Genomic DNA, 15,372 nt, shown 5'->3' with positions numbered 1-15,372 from the left:
AAGAGGAAGCAAGAAGCCTTTGTAAATTTTATGGTTTAGAAATTTTCTTCCCAAATTATAGCTGTGAAGGGAAATTTCTACTTTTTTCAGTTGTCCACATAAGCAATCTCTTGGGGCTTGGACAAGTTTTTAATTACTCCTTGAGTAATTAGCATTCTTACATTAAGGATGACTAGAATTTCATAAAAACTATCTTTTTGTAAAAAGTTCTCAAATGGGATGGATTCAATAGATCTTAAAATTGTCCTGCTACTCTAAAATCTTCTTTCCAACAGGGATGGTCTGTTTTACAGTTTCAATGAAAGGTTAAACACCAAAATATAGTCCATATCATAGTTTCTAACTAATGGTCCCATTTTTGCCTCCAATAAATCCTAATGTGATAATAATAGATTTGCCTTTTGCCAAAAATCCCTTTAGCCATTTTGCAATTTATATGGCAGAGACTAAAAGAAAATTGAATTTACTTTTAGCAAGAAAGATTGTAAAGCTAATTTCTCTAATGCTCTATGATTCACATCAGCCAAAGTTAAAAGATTATACATATTCAAATTTCAGAATTCTAGTGATGACTTAGGTTTCCTGAAAGAGTTTCAGAAAGAGAAAAAAAGAACACTTTATCCTATTTCAGGGCAGACAAGTGGTATTACAGTTTAAAGGTGATTTTTTTTTTTTACAAGACTTCATCCATGGGCATTATTTTGGATACATGTAGGAATTTGTGTCAGGAGCCAGAGAAATCATGTGAGAAAAAGAAATAGGACTGAGAATGTTTGGGCTGAGAATAGGACGGTTCCCAGTGTGTCTGGCCTGTTAGCCAGAACATTGACTTTTAGAGGTGGCTGGGACCAAGAATATTTCAAATGTAAACTCCAAGAATAGAAAGTAAAGAAAGAGAACCTCAGACTCACCCTCTTGTGTTTACCACCAGAATCAGGTCCTAGAGTGCTTGACGCACAGCAGACACTCAATAGTGTTTGTGGAATCCATGCATGAGTGCATGAATGAATAAATATAAAATCAGTTGCGTCCCTGAATATTTTTATAGTAGCTAATGACAAGTCTAAATGGCACCAAGCTTATTTACACCTAGTGGAATCACCATCACTCTCAACAAATATTTGAGATGGCAGGGTGTATAATATATCTTATCAAGTCAAGCATACTTTCATTATCAGAATATTTTCCTCTGAAAGCAATACCTTCTCCAACTGAGCATATAACAGTTTATTGTTCTTAAGTAATGAAGAATCCTATTATGGTTTGATATGGTTCATAACACTAGTTGTTTTTGAAGCTGCATTGCAGACTCAGTGGTCTAAGGGAAGAGAGAGCAGGACACTTGTATCTAGCAGTTTTTACCCCTGAAATAGAGACATGTCACCAGGATGAGGATGTAGTCATCTCCAACCAATATATGCCATGTAATGTTCTTCATCCTAAGTGAACTGAGGTGTTTTTTTGTTTTTGTTTTTGTTTTAAAGATTACTTATTTGAGAGAGAGAGAGAGGGAGAGAGAGAGAGAGAGAGAGAGAGGCAGAGACACAGGCAGAGGGAGAAGCAGGCTCCATGCAGGGAGCCTGAAGTGGGACTTGATCCCGGGTCTCCAGGATCAGGCCCTGGGCTGAAGGTGGCACTAAACCACTGAGCCCCCAGGCTGCCCTGAACTGAGGTTTTTGATTAGCATTTGATACAGATGAATATGGTAAATACATCACTTCCTCCTAAATCATAAGTATCAATTTTTTCACAAAAGTCTGAATCTGTTGAAAAGAAGAGAATGCTATTTCAAGCAGTGCCACCAGCCTGATTTCACAGATGTAACACATGTGTACTGGGATTTGGGGACAGTAATAAGGCAGAGGAAGTGTGTGGCACATGCATCTGTTCGGTCATCCCTCAAACAAACAGAGCAGCAAAGTTGAGCCCCTACAGGAAAGAATCTAAGCCAAAGGGAGACAGTAAAGCAAGATATACAATCTCCCAGTCACAGCTGGAGGGACAGTCCTTGCATAAATGGAGGGTGAAAATCTCAGGCAAGGTAATATTCCAGGTTGCCGGGTGAAGCCAGATGAAAAGGAAGGGAGCCTGACTGGTCAGGTATAATTCTGGCATAAGCATGGGTAGGGTGCCTATGTGGAGTTTAAGACCGAGGCAAGGAAATTAGTTAGGAACAAATATCAGGACAGGCATTTTAGGTTTGGAAGTGGCAAGCTGATCTATAGGAAGACATAGTCAAAGTTGATCTTAGTAGCATTAAGAATATTCACAGTCATTTGACACCAAAAGCAAAGGCAACCAAAACAAAAACAAGTGGGTCTACGTCAAACTAAAAAGCTTCTGCACAGTGAAGGAAACCATCAACAAAATGAAAAAGCAGCCTATCTAATGGGAGAAAATATCTTTAAATCATATATCTGATTAAGGGTTAATATCCAAAATATATAAAAAAAACTCATACAACTCAAATAAAAAAAAAATCAGGGATGCATGAGTGGTTTAGTGTTTGAGCATCTGTCTTCGGCTCAGGGCATGATCCAGGTCTGGGGATGGAGTCCTGCATCAGGACTCCCTGCTAGGAGCCTGCTTCTCCCTCTGCCTACATCTCTGCCTCTTCCTCTCTCTGTGTCTCTCATGAATAAATAAATAATAAAAAAAGAAAAAATAATAAAATATGATTAAAATCGGCAGAAAATGTGAGTAGATATTTTTGCAAAAAAGACATACAAGTGGACAATGGGCATGTGAAAAGGTGCTCAACATCACTAGTCATCAGGAAAATGCTAATCAAAACAGCAATTAAAGAGGACCTCACACCTATTAAAATAGCTATAACCAAAAAGAAGAAATAAGTGTGTTGGTGAGGATGTAGAGAAAAGGGAATGTTGTGCACTGTTGCTGGGAATATAAATTGGTTTAGCACTACAGAAAGCAGTATGAAAGTGCCACAAAAAATTACAAATGGAAATATCATGTGATCCAGCAATTCCACTTCTGGGTATCTGTCTGAAGAAAACAAAAACATTAATTCAAAAAGATATATGCACGCCTATGTTTACTGCAGGATTTTTCACAATAGTCAAGATATGGAAGCAGCCTAAGTGTCTATGGATGGATGAATCACACACCATCAACCACAAGCTCTTGCCCAGACACATAGAATGCCTTATCTTGTGGGAGCTTAGAGTCAGAAACAAAGTCTAACATTTGGAGCAGAGTGAGGCCTCTTATGATGAACTATAAAAGAAAAAAACTGAATTTAAAGTAAACCTGTCAGGGCACCTGGGTGCTCAGTGTTAAGCATCTCCCTTCAGCTCAGGACATGATCCTGGGGTCCTGGGATCTCAAGGGGAGCCTGCTTCTCTCCCTCTGCCTATGTCTCCATCTCTTATGAATGGATAGATACAATCTTAAAAAAAAAAAAGTAAACCTGCCAAAGATAATGGTAGAGTTGTTAAATAATCCTCAACCTTCAAGCCAGTTGTCTAACATGCACCTCTAGAATAAAGAGGTACTTCTTTAGAGAGAATGCATGAATTGACCTGCGAACACAACACGCTATTTTATATACAGTGGTAAGTCTCCTTTTCAACATCTGCTGTTTCATGAAAGTGATAAACACCGGAATGATTATTTAAAAGAAAAAGAAAAAAAAGATCTTCCTCTGAGGATACAGCCCCTTAGGAAGGCAGTCTTTCCACCAGCGGAACGGTGATTTTGAGCTGCAGGGAGAACCTAGCTTTAAATGTATCTTCCCTGCTGCTTCACAGCACCTCAAATTCCCATCAGCTTGGGGGCTCTACTTCCCTTAGGAGCAAGGCTTCGAGGTTTGACACAAGTCTCTCCAAGTTACACTTCTACATACGAGCTCTTTTATCCTTGGACGACTAGCAGAGTGTTCTAATGGAGCAGGAAAAGGGACGATAGGAATGCTCAGTGCGGGTATCAGAGAACAGTCCTGATTGTAGCCGGAGCAGGAAAGTCCAATTGCTAACTGACCACTTTGGAGCAGCCAGTGCCAGTCTTCTGTTCAAACGAGCCCACAGTGCCCCCTGCAGGGAGGAGAGCAGAGGTTTGGCTGGTTTTGTTTTTGGTTATTTCACCGTTAAGTTCTTTGTGGGTAGCTATGAAGATGAAAAATATGAAATGTCTCAATCTACCAGTTTAATGGGAGTTTAGCTCTTAAAGTTTGTGGGCAACAGAATCAGTACACCCAGGAATGACAATCTTCCCTTCAAAAGACAAACAGAAGTCTTTTAAAGTTTAATCTTGGAGAAACATATGACCCCTTTCCCTTCACTTTAATAGACATATCTTGCCATCTTTATGACTTTTATGATTTTTAATCCTGTGTATGCTTAGTTTTAAATTATTGTAATTATATGTATACGAAACTTAATTTTTATCAATCTACTTTATAATGCTTCAATGGCCACATGAGTCTATTAAGTTGCTGGATAATAATTTAGTTAATCATATTCATAGTTTTGTACCTTGACCCTTTGGCCAGTGTGTAATCTAAATGATGTGTACAAATGACTTTTTTCCCTTGAATTACTTCTTTAGGATAACAGGCATAGTGACAGATGTGGCAGATGTGTAGACTCTAGAGGAAGAAAGATTTTAATTTGGAGCCAGACTTTTTCACTTTTAGGCAGCGTGCCTGTGGGAATATTAATAATCCTCTCTGAAGCTCAGATGTGTCTCCTTTATAATGGGGCTGGTAAGACTTCAAAGACAAAACACAAATACTACATCTACTATGTGGTGGCAGTGTGATAATAGCATAATGAAAGGCCGCTACTGTGTTGCAACAAAAGTTGTTAACTTTAAAAATGATTAAGTAGGATACCTTTCCTAATCCTCCACTTCCAAAACCCTATCCAGTAACACAGTAAACACAGTGCCTATCCAGCTGTCCCCATTTCTTTTTCTCTTAAAGAGGGTGTGTTTTTAGGCTGCTGGAATAGAAGTCAAGGTATCTAGCACAGTTAAGAACAGGAAAGAAGAGGAAGAGTTCAGTGTAAGAAGGAACATTGATTTGGGAGAGACCCTGGAGCATACAGAGAACTCAGAGAGTGGAGGAAGGGACATTTAAAAGGTGTTGGCCTACATTATGAATCATATCCCTCTAATGCTCTTCAGTGAGTCACAATAAAGAATGTAAACACTTTGTAAAACATGTGGCTGCTGAATTCTGCCACTGGAATGTGACTTTGCGAATAAGCAATGTGGATCAAAGATGAATAAGAATTGAGCCATTGTCACCATCTTTATTATTATTATCACATATTTATTCATAGACTTGAGATTGAGGGGTGAAATCATTTTCATGACTAATAGCATTTCTCTATTTAGAAAGAATATTCTGGTTTATACCGATCTGACTCCCTTTGGAAAGGGAGTACCAAGCTCTTCCCCTGGTCATCTGATGCGCCAGGGGCTCCAGCTTGTTGAGGTACACCAGTCATCAAGTATCCTCTCCCCAGAAACTTGAGTATGTCTGGGCTTGCTGGTGATGGGACTCACTTAATCTTTGGGGGAAAGGGATGCTTCTGGAGTATGCTGATGTTTTCATGAGAAGCAAAGGCAAGGCAAGGACTTGACAGCTGTTCTCTCCCCAAGCCACTTCCTCTGGCCCCTCTGGCAGGTATATCATCGTGTAGAGGGGCCATCGTTAATGTTTATTGTCTCAGCAGCTCCACAGTAAGTGTATACAGCTACATCACAAATCACAAAATGTCTAATCTAGATTTACCACACTGATGAAAACAGCAGTTTCAGCCTTGAAGGGATCCAGTTCTTAAAGGCACCTCGAGGACTTCAGTTTTCAGAGTTCAAACAAGACGTCTGTTATCTTCTTGACCTGAATCCCTAGTGAAAAGCTAAAGATGAACAATATCTGTATTAGCTCAAAGTCACAATTAAATGGAAAGCAAAATTAGAACAACAGCAAAACCATGGATGTAGACCAGTTCACAAGAGTTATAAAACATTAGCAGCTCTGTAAATAAATAATGCTCCTGGCCAAGAGTAAATAATTAGGAAGTATCTATCTTTGCATTATAAATAGCAGTAGAAATGAGAACATTCACTTATAAAAGGAATAGTCACTCCAGTACCTCAGTCTAATTAAAGACTAAAAAAATATAAGACATCTAGAAAAAAGAAATGTTTAGGTCACCACCAATCTATACTGATAAAAATCTTGGAGTAAGACTAAGACTATACCTGCTGCCCACAGTAATAATTTGCAACACCACCACTAGAATGGAGGCAATGTGCTGATAAGTTTTGTGTGACATTGGAATCCCTTTAGTAAAATACGATAGATGTTCCTGGAAATGTGAAATGTCAAAGATGTCCTTGAGTGAGGAGCTTTCAAAAAAAGAAATTATTTGATATATTTAAGCCATTTTAAAGGGAAGCTTGAAGTTCTATTGAATAGATTAAATTTAGTAGAAAGTTCTAATTCAGAAGCATCAGATGAAAAGGAGTTTGGAATTCTTGAGATGGAGGGCAATGGCTAGGATAGTGAAGCCTGAAGCATGGTAACTCTTACTGTCACCCTTACACACATACACACACATGCATACACAAGCATACACACACAGACCACATAATAAAAACATATATATCAATTTAAAAATATGTCATAATAGCCAACAATGGAAAAAAAGAGATGCCTTAGTACCTGGGAGGGCCATTGGATGGGCAGAATTTGGAAAGGCTGGGATGAGTGGCTGGCTTCAGCAAGCTTGTCTGCAAGTGAAGCTTGGATCTTTTTAGTACAGGGGTGAGATTAGCACACCCCCCCCCCCATGCAATCGCCACCAGCAGCAACCCTCTGCTTCTTCTGCTCCTACCAGCCTCCAGATTCACTCCTCTTCCTGCCAAATGCCAAGACTCTCTTTATGAGCAGGAAGGGAAGAGGGAAGGAGGGGCAGGTAACAGGAGCTGACCTTGCTTTATCATCTTGAAAGAGGGCCACTAATGGGGCAACTGGCTGGCTCAGCTAGTAAGGCATGTGACTCTTAATCTCAGGATTGTGAGTTTCAGCCCCATGTTGAGGGTACATTTACTTTAAAAAAGAAGGAGGGCTGCTAAATAAGCCTCTAGAATTGTTTTGTTTTGTTTAAATGCTGGCACTCTAACAGGATATCAGGCATGACTCCTCATACTGGCACATAAAAAGAGAATAGGGTATATAACTATACCTCTAGCATAATGTATTAGCCTTTTAAGAAATTAAGTCATATAAATACCTCAAGAAATTGTTTTTTCTTTTTTTTTTTAAAGAAAATTTTTGTGGTTTTATTATATCATGAGTCATTGAAACATCCGAACAAATCAATATCTGGGCGGTGAGGCAGCTGCTTTCTCCTTCACTTCTTTGGGTTACTAGAGCAACTTGTCAGTAGATTAAAAAAAAAAAAAAAAAAAAAGACAACCTTTTGCATTACTTAAGTCTTTCCAAGGCATGCGCTGGTACCACACAAACTTCTCCTGTCAGATGCAACTATTCTAGCATCCAAACATCATGCCACTCCCACCGCGGCCCTGCTCATTTGTGTATGATATTTGGAGCATCTGGAGGAGTGTGAATAGTTATCAGGAAGAGGAGGGAGGAGGAAACAGCATGAGTGCCTGGCTGGGAAGAGGTCAGCCGAAGTTGTGCAAGGCAAGCCTGAACATGTCATTGGTGCAAACCCAAGCATCACTGATGTTCTTTAATAGGAACATCTGGTGGAACCCCATGATGGGGTCTTCATCAGCCTTGAGCTGGCCCACTACCATGCTGATGATGCAGCTATCTGGCGTGGGCTGATGGTCCTGTGCCGTGATGCTGTGCTGGATTTTCTGGAACGGAAGGCTAGACAACTTCTCCACAATGGCAGCTTTCCCCTGGAACTGCTGTCCTTCCCATGTAAGGCATGATGCATCAATATAAATTGCACCTAGTTGGGTTCTGTCGTTATCAAATAACTGGTAGTAATGCTGAATGAAGCTGGATGCAATCTGCTCCCAAATTGGCTTGTCTCCCATTCTGGAGCGTCACCCGGCCTTGTTGAGACCCGAGGGGCTGGCACGATGGAGGCAGCGGTGGCGGCGGCGGCAACCCAGCGCTGTTTTTTATTTCATACAAACACCCCTTCTTCTTCTTTATTGCTATACCATAGACTTCCAGAGTAATTTACTCTCTAGACCCCTCTTAGTGTATAGGGACCTGAGAACACATTGATTATAAAGAAACATTAATTGAAACGCATTTCCTGTGATTAGGAGTATTTCTCTGTTACTAAAGACTATCTACTCAAATCCCACAAAATGAAAATTTTAAACAGAATCCTTCTTTTCACCGTCTTAGGCTTAGATCCTGCTTAAGGCAAAGACAAACACTTGGTACAACAGACACTGCGCCTCTATGCACGTTAGCTAAACGCGCTGCAAACATTCTGCTCCACTACCCTGACTTGACTGGCCTCTCCATTTCTTTTTGTTCTGGGGAGCACAGAACTTTTGGCAGAGTTTTGGATCACAGTGGCCCAGGTATTAGAAAGGGATACCCACTAATGATAGCTCTTAATCTGCAAAAAGAAAACAAAACAAAAGAAAAACATCATGCTGAGTATTAAAATGCAAGTTTCACAGTGGCTTGAAATCCTATCAAGGAAATAGTCAAGGGAGCAGAGAAATTGGTGGGCGATTGGGATAGGTGGGAAATGCTTTGACATGAAGAAAAACACCATTATCATCAGGACTTGCTGACATTTGACAAACACTGGGATGGGGGGGAGGGTTGTGGAGAGAAACTCTTGTCTGAGGCACATCCTGACTTGAAGGGATCTGAAGAGAACAGATGCTGGAGATAGGTCTCCATGGGAATTCTGCTAAAAAGCAGTGGTTTTCAAAATGTGGTCCTGGACCAGCAGCATCAATATCATTTAGAACTTTTTAAAAACATTAACTCTTGGGCTTTGCCTTTACCTACCAAATTAGCTAGGTGATTCTAATGTAACTACTGAGTTACATTTCATCTGGGCTTTCATTTTCATGCTGCATCCCAGGCTATGTGCGTGTGTCCACATTTAAAATTTTGGATTAGAATAGAAACCTTTACATTTTTGCTTGTTTTAAGCCAGGGTGTTAGTGGAGGAATAACAAACACACAGCGCACTTACTGAGTTATAAGAAGTCATCTAAAATGATAGAAAAAGGCTGATAGGGAAACAGGCAAATATCTTTTATATGTATATAAATATATATACACACATAAAAATATCTTATATTTTATATTTATTATATATAATATATATTAATATATATTTTATATATTTTTATATTGTGTGTGTGTGTGTATATATATATATATATATATATATATATATATATATATATATTCTTTTCCTTGACAGTCAAGTGTGGGTCGCTTGAAATTCTCTTGATTTAAAAATCATATTTGTTTTCATTTGGAAGGAACATGAAACATCTGTTTCATCCTAACATCTTAGGAACATCTGTTACCACCTTCCTGTTTTACAGATGAGGAAGCTGATGGGGTAAGTATATATTGACATGCCCAGGTTACTCAGAAATTCACCATCCTGGTTCTAAGGTAGAGGGATTATAGGTAAAAGTTTAAGTTCAGTAGATAGTCTTGATTTGGAGGGAAAATAAAATGTTGACCCACATTTTATAAAATTAAATGGGTCATTTAACTGTCTTCCACAACTCCTGGCTGCTGTCAGAGGCTAGTGGCTAAGTCTCAGATCATGAGAGGAACACATTCTCTTTCTCAAGAGGCCAAGGCTTAGCAGAGCAGACCAGGGCCCCAGCTGCAAGGCTGCCTTTGTCAAGGGAATGAAAGAGTCTTTCACTCCCTGCTTCTTCCTGCCCCCATGCCCAGCAAAGCACCAGCAGCAGCCACACCTTCCTTCTGGGAATGCATTCTTCAATTCTGGAAGGAAATCATAAGTGACTTGCCTAGGAAGGATTGCTCGTAAGTAGGTAAAGGAATAAACTTTACTGTGATCATGGATCACTATTATTTTACTTATGCACAGTATCCTACCTTTCAGAAGGCACTTAAAGGAGCACTTTGTATTTTAAGGTCTGTCCCATCCTCTCCCTGGCCTCAACATCCTCAGAAGGCAGAGGGATGGAGAGCCAAACCTGGGTCCGTGTCTCAATGCTTCCTGAAGTGCTGGGCTCCATGGATATTTGGTGAATTACTGAGTGAATGTGCGAGAGGGATGAGGGAAACAGGCAATGGAAATCAGAGGGAAATTTTCCTGTTTGCCAGATGAGAGTTGAATACTTTGATTTTTCCTTTACATTTAGGAGTAATGAGAGTTAGAAGACACAAAGTCATGTTCGAGTCACCCTGAAGTCAAGCATGGCAACCCAGATCCTTATATATTTCCTGGTCTGGGCAAAGATTATTTTCGAAGAGGATAATGCCTGGGTTGGGAAACATTCCAAATCAGAGTCCAGGCAGCCTTCACAACTGGGATAAGTTATGGTTCCAAATGAAAATGAAAACCCAAATTAACAATAACAACAAAAAGCAGTGGTGAAATCACACCAAGATTTGGAGACAAAATGTTATATGTCATATAACTAAGGTGTCTGCTATTACTATGACGCCAATTATCTTGAAGAGTATAAAACTACTGTCTCTCCTTTGCAATACTAATAATTCTATATTTTTCCTACTATAGCTTCTGCAATGGCTTTTAAGTGACTAAGTGAGTTAATATGGTTTATTCGTTCTGTCTGGGCCTCTTGCTATATAAAATCTTAATAAACAGTGATGTGGACAAGATGTCAACACTTGGAAGAAAAAGATATGGAACAATGATCTTGGAAGCAAATCAATAGCTGATTTAATTTAAAGAAACATGGAGGGGATCCCTGGGTGGCGCAGCGGTTTGGTGCCTGTCTTTGGCCCGGGGCGCGATCCTGGAGACCCGGGATCGAGTCCCACATCGGGCTCCCGGTGCATGGAGCCTGCTTCTCCCTCTGCCTGTGTCTCTGCCTCTCTCTCTCTCTCTCTCTCTCTCTGACTATCATAAGTAAATAAAAAAAAAATTAAAGAAACATGGAAGTATGTGAAGGAAAAAAAACCCTGCAATTTGTTTTTTAATACATTATTATGCTCAAGAAACTTATGGTTTGATACATTAGGCTTTTAAATTTTCACTTTAGTAAAAATTGATTGGAAAATATAAAACAAACATCTAAATATGTAGATAGCTTGACTTCTCTAAATACTGCATTTGACACATAATGAACTGATTAAGTTGACAAGATGTTTTAGATTCTGACACTTAAGCTTGCAACTCTAGCAGGAAAGACATAAAATGACTTATTAGAAATAACTTCCTATTGGCAAATTTTTTAAAGTAAGGAGGAATAAAAATATCTTGGCTGCAAATTTGGAAAATTGGGGAAGTAATAGTCTATTTCAATGATTGATAAGCATGCTCTAAATGCTGAAATTCTATTTTATTTTTGATGGCCCTTCTTCCTCAAAAATTTTCCGGATTGATTTTTGTTTATTTTGAAGCTCATGTAAGCCCAGTGAGGGGAGAGGACATGCCCGTTTATTCCTGTATCTCAGCAGCTAAGGAAGACCTGACTCATGCGGGTAAAATGGAAAGGAGATAGGAAGCAACAAAAGAAACAGTATTTTTTGTTGACATGTTTAAAATACCTTAAACTGATAATTTCTTTGAAAGAAAAATAATGAGCTTTAGTATTTTGTTCCCATGATCATTTTAGTTTATGAATAGTAATAGATATGTATTGAATCCTTTTCTTGTTGATAATATTTAGACTTCAGCCATGTTCCAGCAAGAATAGGGAATACACAAAGAAATTATGGACTGTAAATTTGTCGAGGCAAATGATTATTCACATTTATTCAGAGACTGTATTATGTTTTTAAAGCTTAATAAAAGTAATTTTAGGGGATCCCTGGGTGGCTCAGCGGTTTGGCGCCTGCCTTTGGCCCAGGGCTCGATCCTGGAGTCCCCGAATCGAGTCCCGCGTGGGGCTCCCGGCATGGAGCCTGCTTCTCCCTCCTCCTCCCTCCCTCTCTCTCTCTCTCTCTCTCTCTGCCTATCATAAATAAATAAATATTTTTAAAAAAGTAATTTTAATATGTATCTATTGTTATGTTTGAACCAAAATTCTTTAGGTTAAGGACTATATAATCACACTGGCCAGTGAGAAGATGTAACCAGGGAAGCTTGCTTCTCCTTTGCCTGTTTAACTAACAAGGCTGAGAAAATACTGACTTCTACCTCCCCGTTTGTTCTCAGATCCCCTGCTCTAAGAGGAGCTCCAATTACACTATTTTAAAATCGCAAAAAAAGTACGTGTAGGCTTTTAGCCTTTTATAACTAATATATTTTCAGAACTCAGCTATGCTCAAAATTTCAGCTGGAAACTGAGTTGAGCATCATAAATAGGTACTCAGATATTTGTTTCTTTAAAATTGCTGAGAGAAATATAAGATATAAGATTATCTTCAAAATAATGAGGAAGTACAGAAATTTAGAGAAAGGTGCCCAAGGCAAGGATGGTTATGGTGGTACTGGTGTTGCTGATGGTGGTGATAGTAGTGTGATAATCTTAGTGGAGAGAGAGGACAAGTTTCCACGGCAATTGCGGCACTTGGGATCTAGAAAGCAAAGAATATAGAAAGCATAGTTTGTTCTCGAACAGCTGAAAGTGTAGTGTGGCTAGAGCACAGGAGGTGTAAAGAGAGGGAGGAAGAAGAAATGAAGTTGAGATGAGAAATCCAACCTGATTTTTATGGAGACTTTTAGACCATTTTTAAAATTTATTTTTTATTTTTTATTTATGATAGTCACAGAGAGAGAGAGAGAGAGGCAGAGACACAGGCAGAGGGAGAAGCAGGCTCCATGCACCGGGAGCCTGATGTGGGATTCAATCCCGGGTCTCCAGGATCGCGCCCTGGGCCAAAGGCAGGCGCCAAACTGCTGCGCCACCCAGGGATCCCTAGACCATTTTTTAAATATTTTAAATTTGTTCTCCAGGCAGTATAGAATGATTCAAGGATTTTAAACAGGAGAATGAAGTGAACAGATTTTATTTTAGAAAACTGTGGTCACAGATGGAGAAACGATTGAGTTAGAGAGACCAGAAAGAGAAACCTATGACAGAAATTCAGGTAAGGGATGACACTAGTTTGAACTAGAGTGGCAATAGTGGGATGTTTAAAGCATTTTGAAGGTGAAATTCATAGGATTTGGCTCTTGGTTCTGTGTAAAAAAGGATAAGGAAATCAGAGGATGAGACTTTATCCCCAATATATTGGGCACCCTAAAATGAGGTGATGTAACTTTAGTCCACTCATTCATTCTACAAATACTTGTTGACCACCTATTCTTGCAGGCATTGTACTAGATTGTGGTGCAACAGAGATAAAAATATGTGGTTGTTATTCTAACAATACCAACAGTATATGAAATTAAATCATTCCAAATTACATCATTACAAAGTCAAAGGACTAAGGATAAAGTTGAAATAATATTCTAACATACATAACCAATATCTTTAGTAGAAGCTTAATAGAGAAGGATACATATCCTTTGGCAGTTCTTAATAGAAGAAACACATAAAGAGATGCTTGGGCTTCCCAGTTACCAAAGAGATGCATTAAAATAACAACAACAAAATATTTGGGGCAAGAGTCTGGTAGATTGATAAAAATGAAAAAACAAAACAAAAACAAAAACAAAAACTGGGACACCTGGCAGGCTCAGTGGTTGAGCGTCTGCCTTCGGCTCATGACATGATGCCAGTCTGGAATCAGGCTCCCTGTGAGGAGCCTGCTTCTCCCTCTGCCTGTGTCTCTGCCTCTCTCTGTGTGTCTCTCGTGAATAAATAAAATCTTAAAAGAAAACACAGTAACATCTCCCAATTTTATAGACTAAAACACACACACACACACACACACACACTCTGACATGTAGGAAATATGGAAAGTGTATATACTAAATTGTTAATAGTGGTTCTTCCCAGATAATGGGTTTATAGACCTGGTGATTTTCATTTAATGTTCCTGCTTTTTTTTTATTGTATATATATTTTTTCATTTTTAACTATGCATTACTCTTATAAGCTAAAAGAGACTAATAATGCTATTTCTAATTTGGAAAAAAAATAATAAAGAGCATTGAGGGTAGAGGGAAGGGGAAGAGAGCAATCCCGGCAGTGGGAAAGGCATATGGAAAGGAGCTGAAGTGTGGAGTATTGGAGAGCCATTGGCACTTCAGCATCCCACAGCATCAAGTGCCAGAGACAGCTCAGAAGTCATGCAAAAGAGTCTCTTATCCTAAAAGTAATAAGAAACTAAGTACAGATTCTGAACAAGAGAGACATGGTCTATGCACAGATGCTGCTGGGGTCAGAATGGAGAATGGACAAAGGAGAATTGTTTAGTGGCAGGAAGATCATATAGGAGCCCACCAGGTGATGGGCCTTCCCACGCAGGAAGACCCTGGTCAAGTTAAGTATGCAAACTTTCTGTGCCTCAATTGTCTTATCATAAAACAGAAGTAAGAATAGCCCCTGCCTTGGGAGTGGTTGTGTCATGAAACAAATAAAGGTCAATTTTCAGGACCCATCACTTGTGGCATTCCAAGTATTTATTTTTGTAAGTACTAATTTGGTATTTGTAATTTTCTTTTTTAAATTTTAGTTTCTTGTGAAAAAAAATAACTCAACATGAGCTCTATCCTCTTAAAAAATTTAAGTGTACAATACAGTGTTAACGATGGCACCATGTTGCATAGCAGATCTCTAGAATTTATTCATCTTGTGTAGCTGAAACTTCATACACATTGATTAGCAACTCCTCCTGGTAACCACCGTGCTAGTCTCTGATTCTATGAGTTTAACAATTTCAAATATCTTATGTAAATAGAATCATGCAGTATTTGTCCTTTTGTGACTGGCTTTGTTCACTTAGCACAACATCTTTCTTCAGGGTTCATCCACAGTATAGCGTACTGCAAGATTTCCTGATATTTGTATTTTTCTGTTCTTTTTCTTTAAAAGGGATCCTAAAACTGTACAAGTTTTAGGCTTCAGGGAACTTAGAGCCATTTCTGATAAAGCTTAGGGTTGCTCTCAGGATAAAGTGAGCTAATTTACATTGAATGTGTGGCACATGGTAGCTGCTAAATGAGTATCAGTTGTGTTTAGTATGTGAAGGTGAGATATGGCTGATGAATACATCTAAGATGATCCCTGAGCATTCTGGCTTGGGCTACAGGATGCAATATCCCCATAGACAGAAAGTTTAAAAATGAAGGGATACTGGTTCAGTTTTGAATA

At 39.1% G+C, this 15,372-nt stretch overlaps 1 protein-coding gene across 2 annotated transcripts in view; it reads right to left on the bottom strand.

The window, feature by feature from the left end:
• Window positions 1-5,663: 5,663 nt before the first annotated feature.
• Window positions 5,664-15,372, bottom strand: part of LOC129504475 (nuclear transport factor 2-like) — a 28,688-nt gene continuing 18,979 nt past the window's right edge. The window contains exons 1-2 of one of the 2 annotated variants that reach the window (XM_055317196.1): window positions 6,695-8,227; window positions 5,664-5,885 (exon numbers count right to left, since the gene is read on the bottom strand). In XM_055317196.1, coding sequence (XP_055173171.1) covers window positions 7,663-8,046 — 384 coding nt within the window. In that variant the 5' untranslated portion in view covers window positions 8,047-8,227 and the 3' untranslated portion in view covers window positions 5,664-5,885; window positions 6,695-7,662. Of the gene's footprint in view, window positions 5,886-6,694; window positions 8,228-15,372 lie in introns of those variants that run through there. The other variant, XR_008663373.1, reaches the window with a different exon arrangement.

The sequence above is a fragment of the Nyctereutes procyonoides genome, unplaced genomic scaffold (genome assembly GCF_905146905.1).
Source record: "Nyctereutes procyonoides isolate TBG_1078 unplaced genomic scaffold, NYPRO_anot_genome, whole genome shotgun sequence".
Taxonomy (NCBI): Eukaryota; Metazoa; Chordata; class Mammalia; order Carnivora; family Canidae; genus Nyctereutes; species Nyctereutes procyonoides.
This window is presented reverse-complemented; position numbering and strand designations above follow the sequence as displayed.